Source organism: Mustela lutreola, chromosome 5 (assembly GCF_030435805.1).
Source record: "Mustela lutreola isolate mMusLut2 chromosome 5, mMusLut2.pri, whole genome shotgun sequence".
NCBI lineage: Eukaryota > Metazoa > Chordata > Mammalia > Carnivora > Mustelidae > Mustela > Mustela lutreola.
In genome coordinates, this window is record NC_081294.1 from 66,776,586 (window position 1) to 66,789,791 (window position 13,206).

The window sequence follows — 13,206 nt, forward strand, 5'->3', positions numbered from 1 at the left end:
TTTATTTATTTATTCTTTTTGATGTTTGGGATCTGTTAAGTTAGAAGAGCCCTTTGGAAAGACAAGATCTGCTTCATTGACTCTTTTCCCAATAGAATATTCATGCCTGCCAGATGATAACCCTGAGAGAATGATCAGCTCCATGAGAAGGACAGTATCAATTTCATTCATGCCTAGTGCCATGCCTCGTTCACAATGGGTTTTCAAAAACATATTTGGTGAATAATTAAATAAACGATTAAAAGTGAGTGGATAGATAAAGGCGAAAGCGCCTGTAAAGACCTCCACTATGGCTTCCTTTCCTCTCTTCAGCTGCACCACCTCATTGTAAATCTACTGTCTGTTCTTAAGTCTTTCCTCATTACTTTGCTTCCTCTTCTTCCCTCCTTTCTGGTCTTACTGACGCTTACTCATCGAAGTTTGATAAGGCTTCCTGATAAGCATTAGCCCAAGAGCACATTAAGTATGTATACTCATTAAGATTCCTCCTTGTTGTATGCATATATGCGATTTGTGATTCTCAGGAAAGATGCATTTTTGACAGATCACAAGGTGACTCTGCAAATTGTATGTAGTAGTCTACAAAAGCCCTGACAAGTTTACAGTTTTTTTAGTTTAAAATATTGTTAATGGTGGAGGTACCAATGAATTATATATATTTCTAGAAGTTTTGTTGAAACAACCCTTTTGTCCTTTAAACAAGAGGGAAAAATTGTAGTTTTTTGTTTTTTTGTTTAATTCAGTCCAGCTTTAAAAAACAAGACAATTTCAATGATATTTGTAAAGAAGAACTTTTCCTTAAGTATCATTTATTTCATTATTTAGCCTGGTCAGCCAAGAATTCTGCAGACCAACATATCTTCAATAAACCTGCTAATTTCTTCACCACCTCCTTCTGAAATCCTTCAGTAATACTCATTTAAGGAGGATTAACAGTGGAAAAGTCACTTTGTTTTTCAAGGACTTTTTGAAAGTCTGTTTTTAGATCAGCCATATCTCCCCACCTCTCTTTTTGATCAGTGAGATGTAAGATAAGATTAATAACCATTATAAATAATTAGTGCTTACATCGCCTTTCACCAGCCATTATTGAGATGACCTTTTTTTCATAAGTTGTTATGAACCAGCTACATGTCAAACATCTGCACATTCCTCTAAAATCCACTAAAGCATAATTTACCCTGTGGTTTTTTTCTTGTTTTTTGTGTTTTTCTTTTTTTTTCTTTCTTCCTTTTTTCTTTCTTTTTTTTTTTTTTAACAAGAGGAGTAAGGAAACAGAACAGAATGTTAAGAGTTGGAAGGGTGGACAGAAACAACTCAAGCAAGTCTTTTATAAATAAAAGAGCTAAGGCATAGAGAGGTGAGATGATTTTCTGAATTCCAGAGGCTACTAACTAGATATGAAGCCAATACCCAGTCTTTGTATTTCCACACCTACCTAGTTAGTGGGGACTTTTTCACTCAGAATACCAACCGCTCCACAGTTCATAACTTTTTTTAAAAAAGATTTTATTTATTTATTTGACAGACAGAGATCACAAGTAGGCAGAGAGGCAGGCAGAGAGAGGGGGGAAAGCAGGCTCCCCGCTGAGCAGAGAGCTCTATGTGGGGCTTTATCCCAGGACCTTGGGATCATGACCTGAGCCGAAGGCAGAGGCTTAACCCACTGAGTCACCCAGGTGCCCCCACAGTTCATAACTTATTCATAGGTTTTGTTTTGTTTAAACCAAGGATTGGGGTGACTTAAAATCCTATTGTAGAAGTAAGTGTTAATTATACCCTTTAACTGATAAGTTCCAACTATGCTCACTACTTTTACAGTCATTTGATCTAATATGCTGTATCCCTAGAAATCAATTCTGTGATAAGAAAAATTGCTGTCATTTCAACCTAAGTTATTTTGGGATAGGCTATGTGATCTGGTTTGGATGAGTCTAGGATAGAAAGAATCCAAACCCAGAAGTGATTCCCAACTGTAGACTGCAGAAGTCCTACATTCACTTCCTGCTGGGGCAGGAAGTGTGGTGCAGACAGGCTGACCTGGGACCATGAACACATCCAGGGAGAGATACAGCAACCTGCTGGAAGAAAGTGGCTAGTGTTTCTGGATAAACAAAGGCAAGAAGGAGCAGCAGTGCAGGTAATTTGTGACAGTGAAGAGAATGCCAGCTCATCGGCTACGATTTACCACCCCTGCAATCCTGCATCAGGAAAGAAGCCTTCATCAGGATGTGGCCAGGTGGAACCTTGCAGTCTCTGGATTCCAGGGAAAGAAGATCATCACAAGGCTGGGGGGGGGGGGGGGGGCGGTGCGTGGAGCCTGGGGCAAAAACTACTGCCAGCCTGCAAACCGACCCATTTCTGTGGATGCAACCCTCTTAGACCAGCAGCATGATTGTCAGCACTGGTTCCAAAAGCAAGCAGGACATAGCTTGAGCACAAAACCACTGCTTCTGGCCCGCTTTGAATGCGTTTTCAAGAAATGATGAATCTGTGGTGGTTCTACATGAATACTCATGATTGGATCTGATTTGTGAGATGTTTTGAAGAGTTACTGTGGCTTTGTAATTGAGATTTTTTTTTCTTCCCCTTGGGAAGTAACTGTTCTTCCCACAACCATTGTGGTTGCCTAGCAACAGGGAACAGCAGACCAGTCACAGGGATTCTGAAGCTAAGGAATGGGGATAGTTGATGTCTGTCCCATGGACGGGGTACATCAGTGGGCCTGACTTGAGATGGGAGAATGTTATAGCAAGAAATCTGTGGCCCCAGGGTCTGAAACCCTGGAGAGAATCAGGTGAGTTCCCAGCTCCGCCTGTCGCAAAAAAACTCATGGGAATTTCTAGATAAAGGCGATCTTCCTCAGTGCTTCAAAGAAAACCTTTCTTTGAAGTCTGGGGGAAAACATCAGACAGACTTTTCACCTGATCCTGAAAAGTGACCCCTTTCTTTGAATGATGCTTTCATAGGGCAGGGTCTGATAGACAACAAGTATTCAATAAATATTTGTTGAATGAATAAAATGTCCCTTACTTGCTCTTCTCAAAATCACAATCACACACTTACCCCAACCATTTTATTGGCATGGGGAGGGAAGGCCGAGCCAGCCGTTTACTGGAACCACTGTAATGAAATGTCACCTTCACCATTCCCTTGCCAGGAGATACCCACAACAGAAGCTAGGTCATTACAACTCTCCTCAAATAAAAACCCAGATCATCTCTGGCTACAGACATGGACGTAAAACTCACCCCTGTAATTAACTGATCTACGGTTAATCATGGGGAAATTTACAAGTAGGCACAATACGCATTTCCCCTTCAAATGTGGAAACACCTGCGACTTCGCATTTTCTTTTAAGCCTGGAATAGGAGACAGCCATATCTCCTTTGTAGAAAGAGCTAGATTGTGACAGGTGGTATCCTGTGATATGTACACTACAGCTCTGCTTAGTTAGGCTTTAAAAGTTATTTTCATTACATGAAATGTGTGGGCCTTGTTTTTATTGGCTTTTCACCTGGGGTCTATGGTCCATAGATGCTGTGGGAAAATCACAAATTCCCCAAAACTTTTTGTGAGATGTTGTTTCTGTGTGCAAAAGGTCTGTGACCTTCAAAAGATTAATAGTCTTTGGGAAGGAGAGAGTCTTTTGTCTGTTAAAGAAAATGAAATTTAGCAAATGCTCATTTTCTTTTAATTTCCCTGAACATAGCACCTAAAGAGATAATATGTCAATGTGCTGACAATCCAAGAGGTGAACATAATGTTACTGAATGAAGAGAAAATGCTCTGCGATTAACAACTTTGAAATAAATAACCCCGTGTACAGCCAGCAGGGAAGCCAAATGAGGAGCAGGACTGTGCTCTCACTACAAATTATCACTGGTGTTTTGGTCTCCATATGGAATCATATGGAACTGAGTATTTATGCAAGTGGAGAGCAGGGTTTTGAGCTTGGACACTGCCGAGTACATACTACCTTGGCTAACCCTTAGGTGGGTTCAGTTCAGCTCCTTCAGTTCTAAGGAGGAGCAAACTTGTCCCATGTGCCCGGTGGTCTGTCCTACTTTTTTTTTCCATCCTTCTTCTCTTCTCAGGCCCTTGAGACAGATCTTCTCTACAGTTTATAGAAACCAATTGGGAATTTGCTCCTATGTTAGTCCAAGAAAAGAGGATTAGGCCTTGGATGCAATTAACCTAGGGAATAAAGGAGGCATTTTCCCAGGAAATTCTTTCCCATAAGACTTGGGTGCTCACTAGCTATATTTCCAAACCAGTTTTATTAAAATCTTTTATTCACATGGACTAAGTGGTAACTGATTACTACTCCTGTTAAAAAAAAAGGGGGGGGGGGTAAAAAGTTTGAAAAACAGATATTTCACTCAGAGGAAGGAAATATTTATGTTCTTGTCACTTACAGAGAAAAAATGACTGTAAAGCTGAAATGTCCTATTAATACTCCCTGCCGATAGAAATTTAAAGGATTTTCTCAGTTTTTCCAGGAACCCTGAAGTAAAACAAAACCATTGCAATAAAAACAAGCTTCACAAATATGTTTGTTAATTCTCATTTGTTTTCTCTCAAGGTTAATAGGCTTTCTGAAGCTTTTTTCTCCTGAATTATGCTACAAACATGACTCGTACTGTGTGTATGCTGAGTAGCTATGGTTACTCTGAGGCCATGACTCATGACCTTTAAATATTATTGTCAGGCAGCCAAAGCTCCCTCACATTTAAACCAGTAGTTTTGTTTCAGGCATTATTAAAAGAAGGTGGTTTTGAATAGTTCTTTCTCTTGTACACTTGTGGCACATCTGAATATGTATATAAGGGCACTTGTACCCACAACATTTTGTTTTTTTTGTTGTTTTTTTTTGCTTCATTCAGTAACTATATATTAGTTTCTTGGATGGTATGCCATCGAATGAATAAAAAACAAACGAAGATATTCCTTGTCTGCTAGGAAGTATCACTGAGGAGTTGCAAAAACATAGGTTGACAAATAATTATTTATATGATGAAATGTGATTAGGGCTATAATAAGAGACAGATATCCATACACTACTTGTGGACACAGAGGCAAGAAACAATTTGCCCAGTAGGATCAAAGAAGCTTCAGGAAGAGGTAGAATTTGAGTCATGGTGTGAAGAATAGGTAGGAGTTTTACAAACAGAGAAAAGAGCAAGAGCATTCTTGTCAGAGGAAACAACCAAAGAAAAGGACAAACACATAGCCTGGGGCCACTGAGTAGTACAGTTTGATGAGAATATCATGTTTGTGAGAGGCACTGATAGAAGATAAAATGAGTTAGATGGGAAGAGGAGGCCCCTTATTAAGGTCCTTCAAAACCATTTGTTGTTTTGTCCAGCAACGTGATGGCAAAATTTGTTTTCCATTTTGTGATAAAGAGGTACTGTCAAGTAGAAACACCAAAATACTGGTTTTTACTGATTTGGTAGGATGAGACAAGAGCAATTGCATTAGAACCCCAGCATGTCCTTCCACTGAGTGGGAATCTAATTAATTTTGTTCAATAGTCACTGATTACTTTGTGAACATTTTAAAAGGTTTTAAGGTTTTTGAAGAGTGAAAGACATGCACAGTAACATGGAAACCAAATAATACGTTTGTTATGGAAAGAGTAGGATAGAAAATGATAAAAGTACTCTGGGATTTTAAAGTTAGGCTTATTGGTTGGCAGCAGAAGAACAAGACTTTGAGATTGGGGGTTTACTAAACCACCTATCTATTAATTCATTCGTTAAAAAATATTTATTGACCATCCTAGCCCGTTCAAGATGTGAAGGAAAGAGTAACAAAATAACAATAGAAAAAAATTCCCTATCTTCAAGGAGTTTGCATTTTCAGTTGGAAGGAGACATAATAAATATAATTAATAAGCAAATTCCACAGTATGCTAGAAGGTGGTAAGTACAGCAAAGAAAAATTAAGCAAGGTCATGAGGATGGATAGAGGGCAGAAAGGTCAATTTTATTTTATATTTTTAAAGATTTACTTATTTATTTGAGAGAGAGAGAGTGCTCAAGTCAGGGGTAGGGCTGAGGGAAGGGGAGAGGGAAAATCTCAAGCAGACTCCCTCACTGAGCATGGAGCTGGACTTGGGGCTCAACTCATGACCTTGAGCTCATGTCCTGAGTTCAAATCAAGAGTTGGATGATTAACCCACTGAGCCACCCAGGTTCCCTGAAAGATCGATTTTTAAGAAGGGTGCATATGGTAGGCCTCACTGAGAAAAGATATTTGAACAAAGACAAGAAGGGAGTGGAAAAGAGTCAAGCAGACAACTATGGAGTACATGCTCCTGGCATTAGGACTTGAGATGAAAGTCTAATGAGAAGGTTGAAAAAGAGTGAGGAAACCAGCAGGACTGATTGAGGAGAATATCAGATGAATTCAGAGAGGCAAAGGTGGAGTTGTATGGGAGGGGGAAGGAGGGAGTAGAATGGAGCCTTACAATGGATGGGAAGGGTAAATGGGTGAGACATCTTTAGGACTTCATATGCCATTATAAGGGTTTGGGCTTTTATGCTGAGTGAAATGAGATCTCTGACTGGAGGGTTTTGAGCAGAGCAGTGAAATAATTTTTATTATAGTCAATGTACTGAAAATAGAACATAGTAGGTGAAGTTGGAAGCAGAGAGCACCATTTAGGAGATTAATGCAATAACCCAGGCAAGAGCTGATGGTAGTGAGAGGGTTGGACCAGGGTGTTAGCAGTGAAGATGGTGAGTTGGCCAGATACTGGATATACTGTGACTATAGAGCCAAGAGTTTCCTGTTGGATTGGATATGGATTCTGAGACAAAGAGAGAAGTCAAGGTGTCAGTCTGAGTGAGTGGAAGGAATCCGTCATCATCAACTGATATGGGGAAGATTGCAAGCAGAAGACTGGAGGTAGAAATAAGGAGTTAGGTTTGGAAATGGTGAAACTGAGATCTCGATTAGAGAGATCTCAGAGTGATCTTAGAGTGGAGATGATGATTAGAGAGATCTTAGAGTGGAGATGTCAAGAAGGCAATTGCATGAATGAATCTGGAATTCAAGGGAGAGGTCTAGAAATGCATATTTGGCAGTGACTAGCATACAGATGAATTTATTTATTTTTTTAATTTTTTAAAAAGATTTTATTTATTTATTTGACTGACAGATCACAAGCAGGCAGAGAGACAGGCAGAGAGAGAGGGAAGCAGGCTCCCTGCTGAGCAGAGAGCCCGATGTGGGACTCGATCCCAGGACCCTGAGATCATGACCTGAGCCGAAGGCAGTGGCTTAACCCACTGAGCCACCCAGGTGCCCCATTTTTTTAATTTTTAAAAAAGATTTTATTTATTTATTTGCCAGAAAGAGCGAGAGGACACAAGCAGTGGGAATAGTAGAGGAAGAGGGAGAAGGAGGCTCCCTGCTAAGCAGGGAACTGGTACAGGGCTTGATCCCAGGACTCCAAGATCATGACCTGAGCCAAAGGCAGATGCTTACCCAACTGAGCCACCCAGGCACTCCCATCTTGATGAATTTAAAGCCATGAGGTTGGATGACATGTGACTAGAGGAGAGAGGAGGCCTTGGAGTATGCCAAAGCTGAGAGTGCAGGGAGAGAGAAAGAACCATCAAAGGACACTGAGAGGGAGCAGCAGGGGGAGGGCAGAACGAAAACCTGGGACCTTAGGACATCCTGGAAGCCAAGTGCAGAGAGCCTGTCAAAGAGGAAGCAATGAATCATGTCAAAAGCTGTCAAGTAAAGTGAGATGTGACAAATGATCACTACAACAGTGATGTGGAGATCGCTGATGAATTAAGTGCAGTTTCTGTGGAATAGTGCTTGTGGGAGTCTGGATGCAGAGCTGCCTTAACAGAAAACAGGAGAGGCAGTGAGAATACATCCTCATTATAAAGGGGCTCAGGGTAATCAAGCAGAAAGTAAAGGGTTAAGAGGGCTCAAGATGCAATAAATAACAGCATGTTTGTAAACTACTGGAAATGATCCTAGAAAGAGAGATTGAGTGACCAAGAGTGTAGGAGACAAAGAACTCCCCACATCTGCTGTTTTGCAGGATGGTATGCTTTCTTCCACATTTTCCTTTTTCTTTTTTTAGTTGAAATAAGAGATTTTGCAGGTTTTCAGAACAGACTGTACTGTTCAGACTGCTTATTCTCAAGAGAACCTTTAAAGGCTATTTTATCTTCTTTGAGTGAAGTTTACATTCCATAGTTTTGATTTCCTTTAGAAAAGTTCAGAAATTGACATTTGGAGGAAATACTTTATAACAATTACCTTCAATGACACAGTGTAAAGATCTATTTGATGTGGGGTGTGTGTGTGTATACAACTATGTGCACACCTGAAATAAAATTTTGGAATTCTAAACTCTTTAACTTTATTTCAGCACCACGTCTACAAGTTCAGAGTCAAATATGCAACAAAGGAACAAAAAACTGGTAAGAGATGAAGTTGGCCTGAATTCTTTTTTTTTTTTTTAAGCATTATAGTCAATAAAACGGAAACTTCTTTAATTAATGCTGAGACTTTCCTGATATAGTTTGCTTTCTCATTTTATTAGTAAGGATTGTAAAAATAAAGCATGGAATATCTTTTTGTCTGGTAGAATGCGGCCAAGTGGGTAGAGTGCCAACTAATCAATATTACTGGGCCGTAGGGAAGTTAGGGGTGCTGTGGTGTGGCCCTACAGTATCACAGACATTCTGGTTACTCCAAAGTCTTTGCTTGTATGTGAGGAAATTCTGGAATTCAAACAAGGTACAGACCGGGTAAATCACATTATCTGGTTTATTTAGGCTAAGGGTGAAATCACAGTCTATTCTAGATATTTCTAGTTCATGCTCTTTCAAGGGGGATGATGGCATACTTAGTTCTGACCCTTGAGATCTTGTCTCTTCTGTGAGCTCTCTTATGCCCTCAGTGAGGTTCTTTTTACCTTGAGCCTCATCTTGTACCTATCTCGGCCTCAGAGAGCAAGTACGAAGGCTGTTGAGAAATGTTGTGGCTGGGTGATGGGGAGATGGGAGCACATTACACTAGTCCTCCACTTTTATGAGAGAATTTGAGAATTTCTCTTAAAGAAAAAAAAAAGCCTGGGTGGCTCAGTTGGTTAAGCCACTGCCTTCGGCTCAGGTCATGATCCTGGAGTCCTGGGCTCGAGTCCCGCATCGGGCTCCCTGCTTGGCAGGGAGTCTGCTTCTCCCTCTGACCCTCCCCCTTCTCATACTCTCTCTCTCTCTCAAATAAATAAATAAAATCTTTAAAAAAAGAAAAAAGAAGCTATCTTTACACCCCTGATTCAGTTTTAGTAAGGATCCCCTAGACTCCACTATAGACATTTCTGGAACAACCCTTTCAGCTCTAATGGAACTACTCCCTGTAGCAGTGTGGTATGGAACAAAGATCACAGGACTAGGAATCAGGCCCAAGTGTCTCACCTCCGAGCTATGTGACCATAACCAAGTCATTTAAGCTCTCAGGGTCTTGTATGTCACCCATAAAATCAGGATGATGAACTTCTACTTTGAATATGATGTTTGGGTTGTGGAAATGGTTGGTGTACCTACCGGTGCACTGAAGTATAGTTATTTGGAATCAATAGCATTCCAATGGGCTCCCCTGTGGGCTGGGGGGACTTTGCTCTTGGATTTCTTGATTTCTTTCTGGATTCAGCAGCTCTGCCCTACCACTCCTATCCCATCTCAGCATCACCAGCTAAGAACCACTGATCTAGTGAAGTGCTTATCCAGAAGCCCATTCTTGTCCTTATTTTTTCAAAAACATTAACATCTCTTTTCTGAGTTACGTTCACTTATCCTGACCCAGACAGACTGGTTGTATCTCTGAAATCCATACTTATTCTCAGGAGGAGGGTTTTGTTAAAGAAATGGACATCAAGGGAGGCCAGCTTAGACTAGTAGAACATGGATTTTATTAAAAATCTACTTACTAACCATAGTGATCCTTTAATCCTACATTGCCTTTTTTTTTTTCAGTTGGCAAAAAAAAAAAAAAAAAAAAAAAAAAAGCCTAATAATGAAGATTTTTAATACATATGTTGGAGCTGTTTATAATTCTGTTGCCCACAGAGAAAGTATTACTCACCAGTACCATATGAAACCATTTTGTTTCTCCTCTTGGAACCCTTGGATTAGCAGTGAAATTGCAGTTTTGGAAATTTACAGACTTCAGCTCACCAATTCCATTTATTGCCTTTCCCTCTAACAATGCTAATCAATTAGCACCCTAGAGATAACCCTCTGGTTGGCTGCGTATGACAACGGCAAAGGACAAGGTGCCAATTACCACATGTAAGATTTCTGCCCAGGGCTCCCAATTAGCTTCCTGGAGTTCAGAATCTAATGCTTTCAATTTACATTTAATACAGTTGGGAGCCCTGGGGCTGCACGTAGCTGGTTCTACAGTGTTTTTACATTTCCAAAAGAATACATTTAGCTGGAGGAGGTTAGAATTAGAGATCTCAAGGCCATAAGACATCCACAGTTAGTGCTGTCTGCTCATCCCACAATGCCTTTCAAGTCTTGCAACTCTTAGAATGGTCGCTCAGCAGAGCCTCATTCTGCTGTGTACCAGGCAATACACACTAGCTTGCAGGTGGATCCCAGATGCCTCTTTTAAACAGTGACAGTTTGCTTGCGCCCAAGACATTGACACTGAAGGATAAAATCTGTTGAATTCTGTGAGGATGTCTGCACCACCCACATATAGAAACAAGCTCCTCCCATCTGGATATCTGGATGCGGTAGTTCCCTATTTTGTCTTTACTATACTCTTCTTTGAACACTACTTTAATTTTTAGACTCTCCTGGTAAACTAGATTCTTAGAGGGAGAACTGGCCTTTCTTTGTTTATCTCTATGTCCATGGGACAGTCTGTGAGAGCAAAACAGCACTCAGTCATCATTGTCTGAAACAGAACAAATGGACCGAGCACGAGGTATAGTCCTCGGTCATCAACAGAGGCCGTCCCGCTGATTCCCTACAGCAGCAGAGCGTGGTGGGTTTCAGAATCATCACTCGCTGACTGACACTTTCCTTTTCATTATTACCACATTAGAAATTAAGAAATTGAGATTCGGGGAGGAGGGGAATGATTTCAGCTGTTGAGTGACCAAGGAATATGTGTGTACCTGATAGGAGGAACATCCCAGCATAATGAGGTGTTAGTTTTTTTTTTTTTTTTTTAGATCCACAACTCAGGGGCCAGGTTGTCCCTGTTTATCTGCACCCTATTCTTCTGGGCCTGTTGGAGGATGCGGATGTTATTTAAACTGTTGCCTTTGCTGCATTTTAATATGTTCTGACAGAGAGCAGCTAGTACATATAAATCATCTCATTCAAAGCTGTTTAGGAAATAAAAATTCTATTGCAAGGAGGCTTGACCTGAACCGGATACCTGGCTCAGGATTTCTCCCTCTGAACTATTCCTGCCAACTGTGACACACGGAGATGAATTATGTAAAACACATGATGTCACTGGTTATGTGACATCCTCCAAAAGTGAGGATGTGGGCCTGAATTCATCAATGCTAGAATATGTATGAAGTAGTTCGCCCATTGTGCAAAACTAAGCTTATTATAAAATCTCACAAACCCTTTAGCTTCCAAGTTGCAATTTAGTGATGACTTCATTAAAGAATCATCTTAGGTGCCAAAAAAAAATGAAAGCACCTTTTTTTTTTTTAAAAGATTTTATTTATTTATTTGACAGAGATCACAAGCAGGCCGAGAGGCAGGCAGAGAGAGAGGAGGAAGCAGGCCCCCCGCTGAGCAGAGAGCCCGATGTGGGGCTTGATCCCAGGACTCTGAGATCATGACCTGAGCCAAAGGCAGCGGCTTAACCCACTGAGCCACCCAGGTGCCCCTGAAAGCACCTTTTTAAAAATTTTTGTGAGGTCAAATTCATAGCATACAACATAGAAAGACAGCTCTCCAAAATGACCTTTTGGAGTAGCTGAAAGGTTTTTGCATTTGATAAACTGGGCAAGGCAAGCAATGCCTTAAATTGTGTGAAATTGTATAAAATCTGTTCTTTTAATACTTGGTATGATATAGCATTATGTTTGTAGAAAGCAGGTATTTCATCGCATTCTCGTATTTCTAAATTTTAATGTTCTAAAATGGCTTTCAGAATATTCTTCCCATTAAGGACCAAACTTTCAAATCATTTGTTAATATATCACTGGTGTTTTAAAGGACCATTTCAAATGATTTAAAGGAAATATTCCTATTTATTCTTAGAATGAGATCAATATAGAACTCTATTTCTATGTATATTTAAACAAAGATTTGTATCTATTCTAGAAAATTGGAGATAAATATAAATATAAATATATATATATATATATTTTTTTTTTTCCCACTTTAATTCATGTGAAATGATGTCACAGAATTTTCTGTTTTGGATTTCTTTCTTTCCTCTGTTCTTTCTCCTTCTCTTTTTTTCTCTCTTCCTTTCCTTCCTGTCCTCCCTTCTTTCCTCCTTTCCTTCCTTCCTTACTCTTTCTCCTTTCCTCCCTCCGACCTTCCCTCCTTCTCTTCCTCCCTTCCTTCTGTCTCTCTTTTACTGAAGTAAACTTGACTTTTGACATATGTACAAACCAGTCAAGAGAAGGAAACTATGGGGGCACCTGGGTGGCTTAGTGGTTTAAGCCTCTGCCTTCGGCTCAGGTCATGATCTCAGGGTCCTGGGATCCAGCCCCAGGTCTGGCTCTCTGCTCAGCAGGAAGCCCGCTTCCTCCTCTCTCTGCCTGCTTCTCTACCTACTTGTGATCGCTCTCTTTCTGTGAAATAAATAAATAAAATCTTTAAAAAGAGAGAGAGAGAGAGAGAAGGAAACTATCCATCACCCCCAGGAGTTTCTCATACTCATCTCTCTCACCCACTTCTCCTTACCTGCCTATAGATCATTCTCAAAGAAGCATTGGTTTGTTTTGTGTCACTGTATATTATTTTATGTTTCCTTGAGCTTTACATAAATGGGGGTACACAGTACATACCCCCTTTACTGGCTTCTTCCACTTGGCCAAACTATTTTGAGCTTCATCTATGTTGTAGTGTGTGTCAATAATTCATTTTTATTGAATAGTATCCCACTGTATTGAATGTATGTTTGTTTATTCCTTCACCTCTTGGCTGACATTTAGGTTATTTCCGGTGTTTGAATCTT

General features: G+C 40.2%; 1 protein-coding gene across 2 annotated transcripts in view; it reads left to right on the top strand.

The window, feature by feature from the left end:
* Positions 1-2,303: 2,303 nt before the first annotated feature.
* The window catches only part of CCDC192 (coiled-coil domain containing 192), a 201,760-nt gene continuing 190,857 nt past the window's right edge, over positions 2,304-13,206 (top strand). Inside the window, exons 1-2 of one of the 2 annotated variants that reach the window (XM_059174476.1) lie at positions 2,304-2,797; positions 8,405-8,456. In XM_059174476.1, coding sequence (XP_059030459.1) covers positions 2,736-2,797; positions 8,405-8,456 — 114 coding nt within the window. In that variant the 5' untranslated portion in view covers positions 2,304-2,735. The remainder of the gene's footprint in view (positions 2,798-8,404; positions 8,457-13,206) is intronic. The other variant, XM_059174475.1, reaches the window with a different exon arrangement.